Source organism: Leucoraja erinacea, chromosome 9 (genome assembly GCF_028641065.1).
Source record: "Leucoraja erinacea ecotype New England chromosome 9, Leri_hhj_1, whole genome shotgun sequence".
In the NCBI taxonomy this organism is placed as follows: domain Eukaryota; kingdom Metazoa; phylum Chordata; class Chondrichthyes; order Rajiformes; family Rajidae; genus Leucoraja; species Leucoraja erinaceus.
The window spans coordinates 9,716,809-9,734,055 of NC_073385.1; the positions used below are offsets into that span (position 1 = coordinate 9,716,809).

Consider the following 17,247-nt stretch of genomic DNA (forward strand, 5'->3'; position numbering starts at 1 on the left):
AATATGTACAGAAACAGTCATCAAAACAGCAGCATAAGCATGTACAGCAGGCAAAATACAGCAGGAATTTCCTCGTCACAAGTTCCATCGAGAAACTTCAGTCGCAATTCTGCTCAAGTAGTTATGGTCGTGTCACAACCTTATTAAAATATTATTCTTTTATATTCACAGTTGATCTACACTCATTCTGTGTTTTTGTCCTTTTTTTTTTTTACACACATACATATCATCTTCTTTCTCACCTCTTGCCCCTCAAATGCCACTTTCATTCTCTCCAAGTACCTTTACTGCAAGATGCAGGGGTTGAGCTGAAATTTGACTGCTTGTTTTTTCCCCCCTGTTTTACTTCACTGAGATTCCAGAGACAGCCAAGCTCCACCTTTTTTTAAATATTAAACAAAATATTCATCTTCCTTCTCACCTCTTGCCCCTCAAATGCCACTTTCATTCTCTCCAAGTACAAAAAAAAAAAATCACAATCTTGACAGAAGATTGTATGTTTACAGCTATTTGGAAACTCATAGCCATTTTCAGCTCAACTATGGTGTGAAGCAAAGAGTTTGGTGTGTTTCCCCCTACTGCACCTTCATCTGATGACATTTCTTTTGCATGAAGAAAGCGTCAAGGTTTGGAAAATTCAAGAAATAGTTTGTTCGAATAGTTTGGACACGGTAAAATGCCAAATTTAATTGCAAAGTGTGAATCTCAAAACATGTCAGGGATTGAGCTAATCGATGTATAAAATGTGGATAAAACTAGTGTTATCCAATTATTCAATGAAAGAACAGATTTTTTCTTTCTCGGCCATATTGCTCTTCTATACAATTCTCAGCAAAAGCAACTCAGCTCGACAACACAAAGAGAGTACTGTCTACAGAATATCACACTCGAATGATTAACAGCACTGTGCAAGTACTTTCACTTATTCAAATACAGACAATCACAACAAGGGCTACTTGCATTGCTGAGAAGGAGTGAAGGGAACTATGGTAACTTGCTCTGCTTGATACCTCTGACTTTCCAAGTGCTGGTATACAACAAGAATCACATTTCTGTTTTCTTCCCCATGCCACAATGTTAAGTCAAACATCTGTAGGCCAACACGCCTATGTTTGCAAACAAAGAATTCCCATGGACAGTGCTTCAATTTTTGAAGGACTGATCGCCTTTGACTTTAGACTTTAGAGTCACAGCGTGGAAACAGGGCTCTTTGGCCCACTGAGTCCGCGCTGACCAGCGATCACCCTCATACACTCACCAACGTGCACTCGGGACAATTAAACAAGTAAGCAAAGCCAATTAACCTACAAACCTGTACATCTTTAGTGTGAGCGGATACTGGGAGCAAACAGAGAAAACCCAGGTGGTCACAGGAAGAACGTATAAACTCCATGCAGACAGCACCTGTGGTCAGGATCGAGTCCGGGTCTCTGGCGCTGTAAGGCAGCAACTCTACCATTGTTCCACTGTGCTGTCTAAATACTGATAGCTGAGGACTACAAGATAACATGGGAGATGAAGTTTGCGACTGTTGAGATGTCTTTTGGAATCTTTATATTCTCAGTGTCTTTGGAGCATATGGGGACATGGAATGGGGTATCTAGTGATGTCCCATGGTGAACTCTCCAGTTTGTTGATTGTCTCGGGGAGTTTGGGAAGAACTTCCCCACATTTCTTTCCTTGAGAATGGCTTCAGGTGTGCTTCAGGAGTATTGACCAGAGGCAACAGTGTTGATGGGCATGTTTGCACCATTGGACAAATTGGTGAGCAACTTGTGCAGGAGATCAAAGTGCTGGAGTAACTCAGCGGGTCAGGGCGGCATCTCTGGAGAACATGGATTGGTGATGTTTCGGGTTGGAACCCTTCTTCGGACTGAAAGTAGAGGAGAGGGGGAGGGACTGGAGGTAGGAAGAGGCCAGAACCTTGTAAGGGATCTCTGCAAGGACATAAAATGTTGGAGTAACTCAGCCGGACTTGCAGCATCTCTACACGGACACTTCATGTTCCTACTAATATTACAATGTAAAATGGGCAGCATGGTGGCGCAGTGGTAGAGTTACTGCCTGACAACACCAGAGACCCGGGTTCGATCCTGACTACGGGTTTCCTCCCACACTCCAAATACGTACAGGTTTGTAGGTTAATTGGCTTTTGTTAAAATTGTGCATTGTCCCTAGGAGAGTGCGTAGGATAGTGTTGGTGTGCGGGGATCGCTGGTGGGCATGAACTGGGTAGGCCAAAGGGCCTGATTCCGTACTGCATCTCTCAACTAAACTAAAATCTTCTTCCTTGGTCCAAAAACCATTGTCTGCATGTATTTATCTTCAGAGTTAGGGATGAAAATGAGCCTGTGAGGAACTGATACGACAGCTCACTGGATTTGTGCCAGGTGGACATTGCTGTTCCATTGGATACAACACGGCAAGGCGTTGGCTCTTCCAACTGGTGCCTTAATGAGCAACCACTGATGATAAATAATCTGTCTGAAGAGGAGTCCCGACCCGAAAGGTCGCCTATTCCTTTTCTCCAGAGAAGCTGCGTGAGTTACTTCTAGCATTTTGTGTCTAACTTCGGCTTAAATAATCATGTTCAGGCCTATTAGTCATCTTCTGCTTGTTAGTTTGCAAACATAACACTGGCTGGAAATTTGGATTGGACTCATGCCCATCTGATTCAGGGAGAAGAATAGCAGTCACTGACCTGAAGCTCAAAGTTAATGACTAATGTGTGTGACCTCGCTTGGATGGAGTGCCCATTTTATTCTCTGTACACTAGAATTCATCCCAAACTCTGCTCCTGTGCACTACTCTCACCGACTTCCATTCATCTTCAGTCCTCTGCTCTCTGACCTACATTGGCTTCCGATTATGCAATGGTTTGCTGGTAAAATTCTCATCTGTGCCTTCATATCTCTCCCTATTCCAACTCTTTGTCAGTGGGACATTATGGGCTCCCCCCTTCCAGAGGTCATCTGTTGCTGCCCTGCTTTGTTCTGACCTTCTCTATCTTTCAGTCTCTGAAGAAGGGTTCCGACCCTGAAACATCACCTATTCCTTTTCTCCAGAGATGCTGCAAGACCCACTGTGTTACTCCAGCATTTTGTATCCATCTTCGGTACAGACCAGGGTACACAGGAGCAGGAACAAGCCATTCAACTCCTTGGGACAAGCAATTGGATCAGTTTTAACCACCTGTTTTAGCTCAGTGTCTTCTGATGGCCTCATCTGACAAAAACCTCTTGATCTCTTCTTGAAAGCTTCAATTATCCCAACATTCACTCGTGCCTTTAGGGAGTGAAACGTCCAGATATTGAAACTGGAATATTTAGGTTTAAGTGGCTTAATACTATCAGACTATGCCACAGGGGACGTTCTCCTCAGTACGTCACTAAAGACATGCATTTATACCACAGATCTGGAGTGAGAAACACACACAGGCAACTCAGTTACTGCTGTTACTGTTATCCTCCTGAGAAGGATAATTAATTATCAGTGAAGTGAAGGCTATTTCTATTTTGCCAATACAAGATTACTTGCAAATGGGGAAAGAAAGGACAATCCATACGAGTTGTTGATCTGCCATAGGAGGAGGCAATTAGAATTGTAAAAGTTCGATAGGTAAACACTTGAAGCCACTTACCCAAGAGTATTCATCTTGAGCCAACCTGTGTAAATTAGTGTCAAGTACAAAGATCAGCATGCAGTCCCACAGTTAGTACAGGTTTATGATGATCGTAATACTATGTGAGTACACAGACTCCCAGTCTGATTTTTACAAGATGTTCTGTAGATGGGGTTGAGAGGGAGAGATAGATCAACCCAACAATTGAATGGCAGAGGGGACTTGATGGGCTGAATGGCCTAATTCTGCTCCTATCACTTGCAAACGACCCTAAGTCACAGAATTGTAAGGATGACCATTTTTGTGTGGAAATATGGTAAGACTGAAGTTAATAGAGATTTTAACTTGTCCTTTAGGTTAAACGATGCAATGTGTACACAACTACTTTTAGCAAAATGGGCTTCTGAACCACTATGAACGATTACACTAGTGTACTATGACCAAGTAACGCATTACCACATTGGAAACGTTTATGCTGTAAAACATGCCAACACAATAATAACTGAGGATCTCACAATTTAATTCCCTCACATTAGTCTGGATCAAACTATTTGTATCTTTATCCGCTTCAGATCAGCACCAAAAAACATTTTTATAACTTGGTTATTTTTCAGATAATGTGCAGTGTGCTGTGATAAGGAGATGCTCGATAAATAAGACCCGAGCTTTTTGAGTCTGTTTTGATTGCTGGACACTGATAGCATTGAGTGACCGAGCTTGAATGAATGCCTAAGTTCAAGCAGTGGGATTAATGACTACATCACCCAAGCCCCATGGGTTAATTGCCAGCGATCCCTCAGTTACAATCTGTTAGCTCAGGGTAATCAAACTCAATTTGTCTTCAAAGATGCCTCTAATCTCATCTCGTAAACAGAACGAAAAACCATCAGTGTTTTGAGAAAGTTTAGTTTGGAGATACAGCGTAGAAATGGGGCCCTTCGGCCCATCGAGTCTGCACTGACCATCGATCCCCACACACTAGCACGATCCTACACACACTTGGGACAATTTCCCTGTTACACCAAGCCAATTAGCCTACAAACGTGTACATCTTTGGAGCGAGGGAGGAAGCCGCAGATCCCAGAGAAAACCCGCGCGGTCACAGGGAGTGCGTGCAAACTCCATACAGACAGCACCCATGGTCAGGATCGAACCCGGGTCTCTGGCGCTGTAAGGCATCAACTACTACTGCTGTGCCACCGCGCCGCCCTAGAAGTTTCCAATTTAAAATTTTAGTTGTCAACCACTCCCACACCCCCCCCCAACCAAATTATAATCAACCTGCATTTATTGAAGAGCGATCAATAATTGAAGCTTTTTAAAAATTGAATGATGTGGCATCGCTAAGATATTTGGGAGTTCATTTATTCCTCCTGGACAATGATTGTGCTCGGCTTGTCTAAAATGGGATCAAGGTCTCTTGAGTAAATTCCGTCTATGAACCTCAATCCATCATCCACAGACTCAAGGAGAGAAGTGAAGTTAGCCGTGGTATAGAGTCACTCGCAGTAACTTTCAACCTTTAGGAATAAGTGGACTGGATCTTCCTCTGGCTAATTTATTTTTGATGGAGAACTTTGCAACCTATCGATGTAATGGCATGGAAAAGAAAAGTATTGCAATTGTACCAGCTTATTTTTGAACCCACTTCAACAAACAAATCACACTTATCAGCAGATTAGGCCTGGGGCACTCCCCCCTTTCACAGAGGAAGAAACATTTCAACAATAACAAAACATCGACATTATCATATATAGATATATATATATATTTGATATAACATGATAAATTTATACTGTGGCCTTATTAAAATATTATAATGTCAGAACACAATTGTATTGGGAAATCTCCAATTTCCAGTGTATAGCTTGCTACTTATTATATTCTGAGGTACAAGAAACATTTTAACTCAGGGTTTGGAGCACCTTCAGAACAGTACATTTACAAGCATTAGTGTGCATAAATATGCAGTTGCCTTCAGTGTTGGACTGAATATCAAAATTCTAGTTTAGTCGAAGATCAGATTGAAACAGAATACCCTTTGCTGTAGACAAATTAAATGGATGAAGTTGTTTTCAGAACACACTGGCTGGACCACGACTGTGACCAAGCACTGAGGGGCCCGCACGCTGGACTTATACCTTTGGTAGTCTCTTTCAGTAGATTTTTCAGACCGTTAGAGATACGGTGTGGAAACAGGCCCTTCGGTCCACCAAGTCCACTCCGACCAGCGGTCAACTGGTGCACTAGCACCGTCCTACACACCAGTTACAATTTGCAATTTCACCAAAGCCAATTAACCTACGAACCTGTACGCCTTTGGAGTGTGGACGGAAACCGGAATACCCGGAGAAAAATACCCGGAGAACGTACAAACTCTGTACAGACAGAGTCTCTGATGCTGTCAGGCAGCAATTCTACTGCTGCGCCACCGTGCCGCCTCTTAATCTACACTATGGGCAATTGATAGTAGTCAATTAATCTAGCAATGGGTCTTTGGGAGATGGCATCAATAAAAGCCCAGATGGTGACAGGGAGACACCCCACATAAAAGCATACAAGGTCAGGATCAAATCCAGGAGCGGTGTGTCACCAATGCTCACGTCTATGCCACGGTGCTGCCTTTTAAATGACATTTCATCACTTAGGATGCAGTCAGCAAGACGACTGCAGTGATCTCTCTCACGCACATACTAATTCCACCCTCGCTGCATATGATGAATGAATGTGACATCTTTACCTTGTGATAACCAACAGATCAAACTTTGGCTGCTATCGTTCTCCAGCCCAATTCACACCAAATTTATTTGCAGTATACTTTAGGTCAACCTCATTGTAGCTCTCGTGCAGAATAAAACTCAGGGTATAAATATTATGATTTGGACTTTAGAGATGTGTAGGAAAGAACTGCAGACACTGGTTTAAATCAAAGGCAGACGCAAAATGCTGGAGTGACTCAGCGGGACAGGCAGCATCTCTGGAGAGAAGGAATGGGTGACGTTTCGGGTCGAGACCCATCTACAGGTTGATACAGATTGAGTCTCAAGAAGGGTCTCGACCCAAAACGTCACCCACTCCTTCTCTCCAGAGATGCTGCCTGTCTCGCTGAGTTACTCCAACATTTTGTGTCTACCTTAGACTTTAGAGATACAGCGTAGAAACAGGCCCTTTGGCCCACTGGGTCGGTGCCGCCCAGCGATCCCTAAACACTAACACTATCCTACACACTGGGGTCAATTCATAATTTTACCAAGCCAATTAACCTATATACCTGCACGTCGTTGGAGTGTGGGAGGAAACCGGAGCTCCCGGAGAAAACCCACGCAGTCACGGGGAGAACGTACAAACTCCGTACAGACAGCATCTGTAGTCAGGATCGAGGCCGGGTCTCTGGCGCTGTAAGGCAGCCACTCTACCGCTGTGTCATCGTGCAACCCTTATGATCCGACTGTAATTTGGAACTGGCGAAGGGCCTCTTTATGGAACGATTTGATTCACGGTAGAATCCCAAATCATACTCTAAATTAAGTGGAGATACACATTTCTCTGCCAATTTGCTTCAGCTTCTTATCTCAGACTTACCCGGGTCAGATTTCACTGGAGATACATTGACTCCTGGCGCGGGGAAATCAAAGCCAGCAAAATAAACATTCTCCCAACCACAAATCACTTGGGATTGGCAGTCAAGTGCCTACACAATCAAACCAGGCAGCGGCAGAGACAGATTCAATCTGTCAATGGACATGTGTTGCCTGGGTACAACACTAATATATAAAGCAGGTTAGATAAGGCAAATCTAAATGTTTATTTAGCTCTTGATGCCTGAGGTCAGGGCGGTGAGATTAGTTTGGGGGGAGGGAGGGAGCAAGGAAGGGGGAATTTGATAAAGATTGATTCGTCAAATGTTAAGCAAATCTTCAGCCCGCTGCAAGAGTGAACAATGGATTAGTTGGCGGAGATGAGAATCCGTAGCAAATTCGCAACAATCTTTGCAGTCCCCACCCACTGCATTGTGTAATTTTGAATGAAAATCATTCCACAGAGTTGGCACAGCTCGGCGATGGCATGTTAGAAAGCCATTTACTTTTATAGTGTGGGCATCTCTGGGAAGACAATTATTTACTGCCCACTTCCGAATGTGGTGGCGAGCCACCTTGTTAAATCACCGCAGTCGTGTGAGATCTCCTTGTCCCTCACTCAGTCCCTGTTTCCTTCAGCTGAACAAGGGCTGTCCAAGCACCAAACTCTGGAACCCACTCCCTCTCAAACTTCTTACCTCTTGCCAAACTCTTTTAAAAGTTTCCTTTTTTATAGAAACTCTCCTATTCCCATCTGCTTTGGCCCAATCAATATTTGCTGATCATATTCTACAGCTTTAAAGATACTACATGAATGTGAGTAGTCGTTTCGTGAGCCTTGTCTAGAGATAACCTGTGATATACACAAAGCGCTGGAGTAACTCAGCGGGTCTGACAGCATCTCTGGAAAAAAGGAATAAGTGACGTTTCGGGTCAGGTCTGAAGAAGAGTCTCAACCCGAAATGCCACCTATTCCTTTTCTCCAGACCTGCTGTTTGACCCGCTGAGTTACTCCAGCTTTTTTGTGACTATCTTTGGTTTAAACCGGCATCTGGTTCTTGCCTACACATTGAGATACCGTGTCTCAATGGACTAAAGAAACATTGTTCTGATGATAGACACAAAATGCTGGAGTAACTCAGCGGGACAGGCAGCATCTCTGGAGAGAAGGAATGGGAGACCCTTCATCAGACAAGGTTACAATGAGGTGTGCACTGGGGCTAAATATCCCATGGCACTATCTGAAGTGCCGGCAGAAATCCCAACTAACATTTCTATTTTAGCCATATCGTCAAAACAGGTAACATCATGATTTATCTGATTACCCTTTCTTGGACGTTGCTGTACGCATTGTGACTCTAAGACCTTTGAACACCATAATACTGGGCTGTACGTGAAAGACTGAGGAATCACCTTGCGTTCTTTATACAAATCTTCAGTGCACACAACTATAGTTTCCCTCGCTAATGTAAGTGAGAATATCGGGAATTTCAAAATGGTTGAGGCAGGTACAATGACAACATTTAAAAGACATTTGGACGGGGACATGGACAGGAGAGGCTTAGGAGAATAGTGGACAAACACAGGCAAATGAGACTAGGAGTCTTGGTTGGCACGCATGAGCAGGGCCGAAGGGCCTGTTTCCATGCTCTGTGTCTCTATAACTCATTCACAAATTTGGTTACCAGATAATAATATGCTCAATATGAAAGTGAACAGAGCACTGGGCGAGGGGAGAGGAAAAGAATGACCCATGTGGGGGTTAATTGTTGGCTATAGACCTTTCCATGCAGTGACACACTGGGATCTGAAGATACCCCAAGCTCAATAATCCTTTCCTCCCAATGTTATGAAAACAACCTCGTTCGTCGTGAGTTGACAGATTATCTCTTGTGTGAATTCTTATTTCAACCCGACTTGGAAAATTCCTGAAATTGCACACGACACTCATCAATAACCTGGTCGCTAGCATTTGCCAATGGTTTAGCACTTGAGCTGAAGTGAGTCGCTCGTGCATGGCGTGATTGGCACCGTGCCACTTTCACCCCCGCAGCCTCCGACGTTACCGCTCGACCACAACCATTTCCGTCTGTTGAAGAGGCAGTGTTCCGTGCGGGAGTCAGGCTGGGCTTGGAACGTGGCAGCGGGCGGGCAAGGGTGGAGGCAGACGTTGCACGACTTCTGCCACGAGCTTTACCGGTGGGTTTGGTCACTTTCAAAGCTGATTTTACGGGGCCACAAGTTGTGTTCCATCATCTTCCTTCATCTGTTTCACATCCACATCCATTCCAGAAATAACACGTGGGTTTTGACCCACTTCTCCGAGATGGAGCAGCTTGGCGATCAGCGGATACTTTCCTACCGCAGACAGAGGACACTCTGCACAGACTAACGTCAGCAAGAAATACCATCAGAAGAAAAGAATACTGTCCCTTTAAACTTCTATTCCTTAAAAAACTATACTTTTATCGGCCATACTTTTCAACAAGGGAGGAGGCCTTGTCTCTTGTGTTAGACCCATACGAGTCAATATCATTGTTATTCCAGGACTAGCTGTAGGTTCACACAGCCATAACTGTACATCTACACAATGGGAGGCCAATGTACTTGTGGGCCGGGTTTTCCTGTACTTGGGAAAGTGGCTTCATCTTTCACCTTGATCTCACTGAAGAATTCATGGATCCATTCATCTTACTGGGACCTTGCAGCTTGCAACCTGTCCAACCTAGGAATTTAATGAAGAGACAACGCACTCAAAGGAGCCTGCTTATGATGCGGTCTTATCGATCATCCACGTGGATGGGTCAGTCAGGGAGCGGCGATGGGAAGGTGGTTCAAGATTACACACCAATCAATCCTTTCAGATGCATCTCACCACTCAATCTCCATCACATCAATGCATGTGACTGCACAATGTGGTGTGGTACACCTTACAAGTGTTGTGTGTACAGTCAGCCATCACGAAAATGAGTAATTTACACTGTGGTCAGTCAGTTTGCAGCAGTCCCCAGCACAGTGTCACCGTTCTTCATGTACAGGTTAGTGGAGAGGGCCACGGTGGGTCAAAGGCCGGGGTTACACTTCTCTGAGGTCCTGGTTTGTTCACGTGTACTGATGCAATGAATGTGCTTCTTGGAGCAGGCTGTTGGCCTCCAGGCTTCCAGGCCTCCAGGGGCAACAGCACTACAAAGGTCCCTTGAACTGATTGCCCGAGAGATGTTGCCTGATGGACGGGTTCGATCCGGCTGCATCTCCAAGCTTACGCCAAACCACCTGAAAGACACACAATGCACAAATCAGCAAACCCTCATCCATACCCACTCATAGAAGGAAGGAAAGAAGGAAAAAGAAAGAGAAAAAAGAAAAAGGAACAAAAGAAAAAACAGAAAAATGAAAACAAAATTCTATAGAAACATAGAAAAATAGGAGCAGGAGTAGGCCATTCGGCCCTTCGAGCCAGCACCGCCATTCAATATGATCATGGCTGATCATCCAAAATCAGTTCCCCGTTCCTGCTTTTTCCCCATATCCCTTGATTCCTTTAGCCCCAAGAGCTAAATCTAACTCTCCCTTGAAAACTCCAGATTCAGGGACATTTATCACAGCTGTTATCTCCAGATTCATGGACTGGTTTATTCCCAACTGTTATTAGACAACTGAACCATCCTACCAGTGACTAGAGAGCAGTCCTGAACCACTGTGTACCTCATTTGAGACCCTCGGACCATCTTGGATTGGACTTTATCTTGCACTAAATGTTATTCACGATATTCCCTTTATCATGTAACTGTGCACTGTAGATGGCTCAATTGAAATCATGTATGGTCTTTCTGCTGACTGGTTACCACGCAACACATGCTTTTCACTGTGCCTCGATACACGTGATAATAAACTAATGACACATGACCATTACAGGGAGGAGAGCAGTAGGGTTCTACCATTCACACATCCCAGCCAAATCACGCAAACTTCCCTTTCTCTTTATCTTTCCCCACACACGTCAAAGCTGATCAGATCCCCACTCACCCCTTCTCTCTCCTTCCCACTATATTTTACCTCCTTTTTGTCTGAATCGTGGAGCTCTTGTTAAAAGAGAGTTCTGACAGGTCGGTCTCTCTCAGGTAGATGCTGAGATGCTCCCCCTTGTGGCTGAGTCTAGAACTGGGGTGGGTTTTTTGATTTTAGAAACATAGAAACATAGAAATTAGGTGCAGGAGTAGGCCATTCGGCCCTTCGAGCCTGCACCGCCATTCAATATGATCATGGCTGATCATCCAACTCAGTATCCCGTACCTGCCTTCTCTCCATACCCCCTGATCCCCTTAGCCACAAGGGCCACATCTAACTCCCTCTTAAATATAGCCAATGAACTGGCCTCAACTACCCTCTGTGGCAGAGTTCCAGAGATTCACCACTCTCTGCGTGAAAAAAGTTCTTCTCATCTCGGTTTTAAAGGATTTCCCCTTTATCCTTAAGCTGTGATTTATCCTTAAGCTGTGAATCAAAATAATTTTGGAACAAGGAAATGCCACCTTATGGCACAGATGAGGAGGAATGTATTCGGTCACCGATTTTCCGGCACCCTTGATTCCAGATCCTTTCTGGATCATCCATTTTCACAAGTTATAGGAGTAGAATTATGCCATTCGGCCCATCGAGTCTACTCCACCATTCAACCATGGCTGATCTCTGCCTCCTAATCCCATTTTTCTGCCTTCTTCCATAACCCTTGACACCTGTACTAATCAAGAATTTGTCTATCTCTGTCTTAAAAATATCCACTGACTTGGCCTCCACAGCCCTCTGTGCCAATGAGTTACCCTCTGACTAAAGAAGTTCCTCCTCACCTCTTTTCTAAAAGAGCGCCCTTTAACTCTGAGGCTATGACCTCTGGCCCGAGACTCTCCCACCAGCAGAAACATCCTCTTCACGTCCATTCTATCTGTGCCTTTCATTATTCTGTAAGTTTCAATGAGGTCCCCCCTCAACCATCTAAACTCCAGCGAGTGGAAGCCCAGTGCTGTCCAGCGCTCATCAGATACTAACCCACTCATTCCTGGGATCATTCTTGTAAACCGCCTCAGGGCCCTCTCCAGAGCCAGCACATCCTTCCTCAGATACGGGGTCCAAATTTGCCCGCAGTACTCCAAATGTGGCCTGACCTTGCGCCTTTTGCTGGACCAGCAGAGGTCACGACCTCCGAGAGGAGTCCAACGTTAGCGGAATGGAGGAGCCGAGAAACAGGCCTCGGAAGTGGGCCTCGGAAGTGGGCCTCGGAAGTGGGCCTCGGAAGTGGGCCTCGGAAGGCGGCTATGGAAACGGATCTGCCGGCTCCGGCCGGGCCGGACCTCCACAGCCCCGGCTGCAAGGGGGGCAAATTCATCTCGCTGAATGGTGCTGAAATCCCAATGAAGTCGGGGATTCTGCTATCTCCACTGAAGTTAACACCAACCTGGCATCTGTAACATGGGTAAACATCCCAGGCTGATTTACACAGAGGTTATGAAATAAAACCTGAGCCCAGGCAGCACAAAGTGATTTGAGGAGAAACAACCAAGGTAATGGTCATTGGAATAGGTTCTTCAGGAGCATTTTAAAGGAAGAAAGAGTAGAAACATGGAGAATAGGGGCAGGAGTAGGCCATTTGGCCCATCGAGCCAGCACCGTTGGCTCATGGCTGATCATCCAAAATCAATACCCCGTTCCTGCTTTCTCTGCATATCCCTTGATTCAGTTATCCCTAAGAGCTAAATCTAATTCTCTCTTGAATACATAGTAGGCGTGGAAATTCCAGAGCTGGGGCCCAGATTCATACAATGTTCTGCCAAAGCTGACCTGCCCAGAATATTACGCTCGTTTTTCCACCTACAGAGACTGTCTAACCTGCCAAGTGTTTTCTGCGTTAATTTTAATTCAGTAACTCGGAATAATGAACACTTGTGATGTCGGCACCCTGGCGCCATCTCCACAGAGTTACTCTCTCTACTGGTTTAAGTCTAAATCAACGTCTGTGCTCACGACTTGATTCCAATACCAGCGCTTGCTTCAAGCCAGAATAAACACGATTCTATCTGATGGGGATAGACACAAAAAGCTGGAGTAACTCAGCGGGACCGGCAGCATCACTGGAGAGAAGGAATGGGTGACGTTTCATGTCGAGACAAGTTCCTTCCAACACGGCATCTGCACTTCCTACACATTTCGTCTGCTCAGCATCTGCATTTTTTCTCTACACGTTTTATCTGATGGGGTAAAGCTTAGTTTAGTTTAGTTTACTATTTTGTCACATATACCGAGGTACAGTGAACAGCTTTTGTGTTGCTTGCTCTACAGTCGACGGAAAGACTATACATGATTACAATCGAGCCATCCACAGCGTACGGGTAATTATGAATCATTTCATCCCTCCTGATTTTTCTGATCTCAAAGTGGAAGAAAAGGGCTGGAGAACAAGCTCTGTCAATTCACTATTGCTCATTACAATTAAAGTACAAAGACAAAATCCTCCTGTTATAAAAAAACAGAAAATGCTTGAAATACGTAGCAATGAGAACAAGAGTTTATGTTTCGGGCCAAAGAGCCTTTGTCAGATTTTGTCAATCTCGGTTTTAAAGGATTTCCCCCTTATCCTTAAGCTGTGACCCCTTGTCCTGGACGTCCCTTACATCGGGAACAATCTTCCTGCATCTAGCCTGTCCAACCCCTTAAGAATTTTGTAAGTTTCTATAAGATCCCCTCTCAATCTCCTAAATTTCTAGAGAGTATAAACCAAGTCTATCCAGTCTTTCTTCATAAGACAGTCCTGACATCCCAGGAATCAGTCTGGTGAACCTTCTCTGCACTCCTTCTATGGCAATAATATCCTTCCTCAGATTTGGAAGGGTCCCGACCCAAAACATTGTCCATCCATGTCCTCCAGAGGATGTCTGTCTGAAGAAAGGTCCCGACCAGAAGGCTGTTCGCTGCAGAAAGTGCCCTGGGCGCAGCCAGACACCAATGATACTCTCAGTGACAGACAGACACAAAGTGCTGGAGGGACAGGGGGACAGGCAGCACTTGGACAGGTGCAGTTTGGGGTTGGGACCTTTCTTGAGACTCCGTGAGTTATTTTGGGCAAGGGATGGGGATGGAGGTTCTGACATGTACAATCTGACTTCACGAAACAACACCTCATATTTCACTTGGGCATCTCACAACCCAGCGGTATGAATATTGACTTCTCTAACTTCAAGTAACACTTGCTTTCCCTCTCTCACCACCCCACCCCCACCAATCCCAGTTCTCCCACTAGTTTTACTGTCCTCCTCATTACATTTTACTGATTGTATGCCTCGTTGTCACCTTCCCCTCAGCTAACAATGATCCATGATCATTGATCTTGAACTTCGTCCCCTTTGATTTAGTTTTCACACCTTACCCTTCCATATCTCTATGTCTCCCTCTCCCCTGACTCTCAGTCTGAAGAAATGTCTCGACCAGAAACGTCACCCGTCCCTTCTCTCCAGGGATGCTGCCTGTCCCGCTGAGTTACTCCAGCATTTTGTGTCCATCTTCATGGAACGTAACCCTTACGTAAGGCGGGGAGTGCCTGGATAGCTTTGCAGTCTGCGTTTTAGTCCAAGTCACCCAGAGAATGCAGGGTGACTTGGCAGGTTGGGTGAGTGGGCAGATGCAGTTTAATGTGGATAAATGTGAGGTTATCCACTTTGGTAGCAAAAACAGGAAGGCAGATTATTATCTAAAATTGTGTCATTGGGAAAAGGGAAAGTACAATGGGAACCGGGGGTCTTTGTTCATCAGTCAATGAAAGTAAGCATGCAGGTACAGCAGGCAGTGAAGAAAGCGAATGACGTTAGAAACATAGAAACATAGAAAATAAGTGCAGGAGTAGGCCATTCGGCCCTTTGAGCCTGCACCGCCATTCAATATGATCATGGCTGATCATCCAACTCAGTATCCTGTACCTGCCTTCTCTCCATACCCCCTGATCCCTTTAGCTACAAGGGCCACATCTAACTCCCTCTTAAATATAGCCAATGAACTGGCCTCAACTACCCTCTGTGGCAGAGAATTCCACAGATTCACCACTCTCTGTGTCTTGGCCTTCATAACAAGAGGAGTTGAGTATAGGAGCAAAGAGGTCCTTCTGCAGTTGTACAGGGCACTAGTGAGACCACACCTGGAGCATTGTGTACAGTTTTGGTCCCCTAATTTGAGGAAAGACATTCTTGCTATTGAGGGAGTGCAGCGTAGGTTTACAAGGTTAATTCGCGAGACGGTGGGACTGTCATATGCTGATAGAATAGAGCAGCTGGGCTTGTATGCTCTGGAGTTTAGAAGGATGAGAGGTGACCTTATTGAAACATATAAGATCATTAAGGGTTTGGGCACGCTAGAGGCAGGAAACATGTTCCCGATGTTGGTGGAGTCCAGAACGAGGGCCCACTGTTTAAGAATAAGGAATAGGCCATTTAGAACGGAGACCAGGAAACACTTTTTTTACACAGAGAGTTGTGAGTTGTGGAAATCCCTTCCGCAGTGGAGGCCGGTTCTCTGGATACTTTCAAGAGAGAGCTAGATAGGGCTCTTAACGAATCAGGGGATATGGGGAGAAGGCAGGAATGGAGTACTGATTGTGGATGATCAGCCACGATCCCATTGAATGGCGGTGTTGGCTCAAAGAGCCAAGTGGCCTACTCCTGCACCTATTGTCTATTGTTGCAGAGCAAATGTTCAGAATCTGAGATTCTGATGCAGGGTCCTGCATTGTAACTCATACAACAGAGTCCTTATGTGTGGGAAGGAACTGCAGATGCTGGTTTAAACACAAGATGGACACAAAATGCTGGAGTAACTCAGTGCGACAGGCAGCATCTATGGAGAGAAGGAATGGATGACGTTTCAGGTCGAGACCCTTCTTCAGACTGATGTCAGGGGAGAGGAAGATACATAGATAAGGAAGTGTAAGGTGTGAAAACAGGACAAAGGGCATAAAAATCAAGGAAAATATAGAATAGATCATTGTTAGCTGGGAGAAGGAAACAACAAAGCAAACAGAGATTAAATGTAGTCGGAGACAACAAGACTGGTCGGAGAACTGGGAAGGGAAAGGGGGGATGGAGAGAGAGAGAAAGCAAGTCAGAGAAGTCAATGTTCATACCGCTGGGGTGTAAGCTGCCCAAACTAAATATGAGGTGCTGTTCCTCCAAGTTGGGCTGGGCCTCACTCTGACAATGGAGGAGGCCCAGGACAGAAAGGTCAGAGAGAGTAAAAGGGTTTAGCAACCGGGAGATCGGGTAGGTTTAAGTGGACCGAGCGGAGGTGTCCTTACGTTACACATTTCGCGAACAATGGCTTTCTCCTTCTCACTTAGGTCATCATGATCACAGTCTTCTGGCAACTGCCTATCCAGGTTGTCATGGACTTCCAGGACCTAAAAACCCAAATTGTGTACAACATTAGCAGTGGCGAGACGCTAAGTGGCGTGTACCGGTCCACCACCGATATTCTGGTACTGGTTAAAATCAATTAAAGGCACCTCCTTTAACCTGGAGCAAATTAGTAGAGTGCACATTAAATCCTCCCCACGGTATTCCCATCGGAAACATGCCGCCTCGGCCGGGTGAGATGGCCGACCTCGATCTCATCGGGACTTCCGCGCCGACCGGCGGGGTGAATTTGCCTCCTGGGGCCAGGGCTCTGGGACTCTGGCTCAGCTGGAGCCAGCGGATCCGTTCCCATCGCCGACTTCCGCGGCCGGCTTTGCGGGCCGGCATCTCGGCCCCCCTCCCCTGTGGTCCATTTCGGCACCGTTGGACGCCTCTTGGAGGTTGCTCCAGCAAAACAGATCATCCTGAAAGGTTCTGGAAGCATGGGTGTCGGAATATTGGTGGTGGACCTGCTTCAAAATTGCTTCAAAACTAATGGCCCTGGAAATGTCCAAATGTTGGCAGCTACCGTTCCAGTTTCTTACAAATAAAACACAGTTTTTTATTCGTTCCCGAGCTGGGTTTGTGTTTGTTCAGTTATTTAATTGATTAAAGGGAT

The 17,247-nt window shown here is 45.4% G+C and overlaps 1 protein-coding gene across 6 annotated transcripts in view; it reads right to left on the reverse strand.

The window, feature by feature from the left end:
* Nucleotides 1-1,158: 1,158 nt before the first annotated feature.
* Nucleotides 1,159-17,247, reverse strand: part of ccdc85ca (coiled-coil domain containing 85C, a) — a 191,762-nt gene continuing 175,673 nt past the window's right edge. For 4 of the 6 annotated variants that reach the window (XM_055640109.1, XM_055640107.1, XM_055640108.1 and 1 more), the window contains 2 exons: nt 16,532-16,633; nt 1,159-10,473 (listed from right to left, as the gene is read on the reverse strand). In XM_055640109.1, the coding sequence (XP_055496084.1) occupies nt 10,384-10,473; nt 16,532-16,633 (192 nt within the window). In that variant the 3' untranslated portion in view covers nt 1,159-10,383. The remainder of the gene's footprint in view (nt 10,474-16,531; nt 16,634-17,247) is intronic. The other 2 variants (XM_055640111.1, XM_055640110.1) reach the window with 1 other exon arrangement.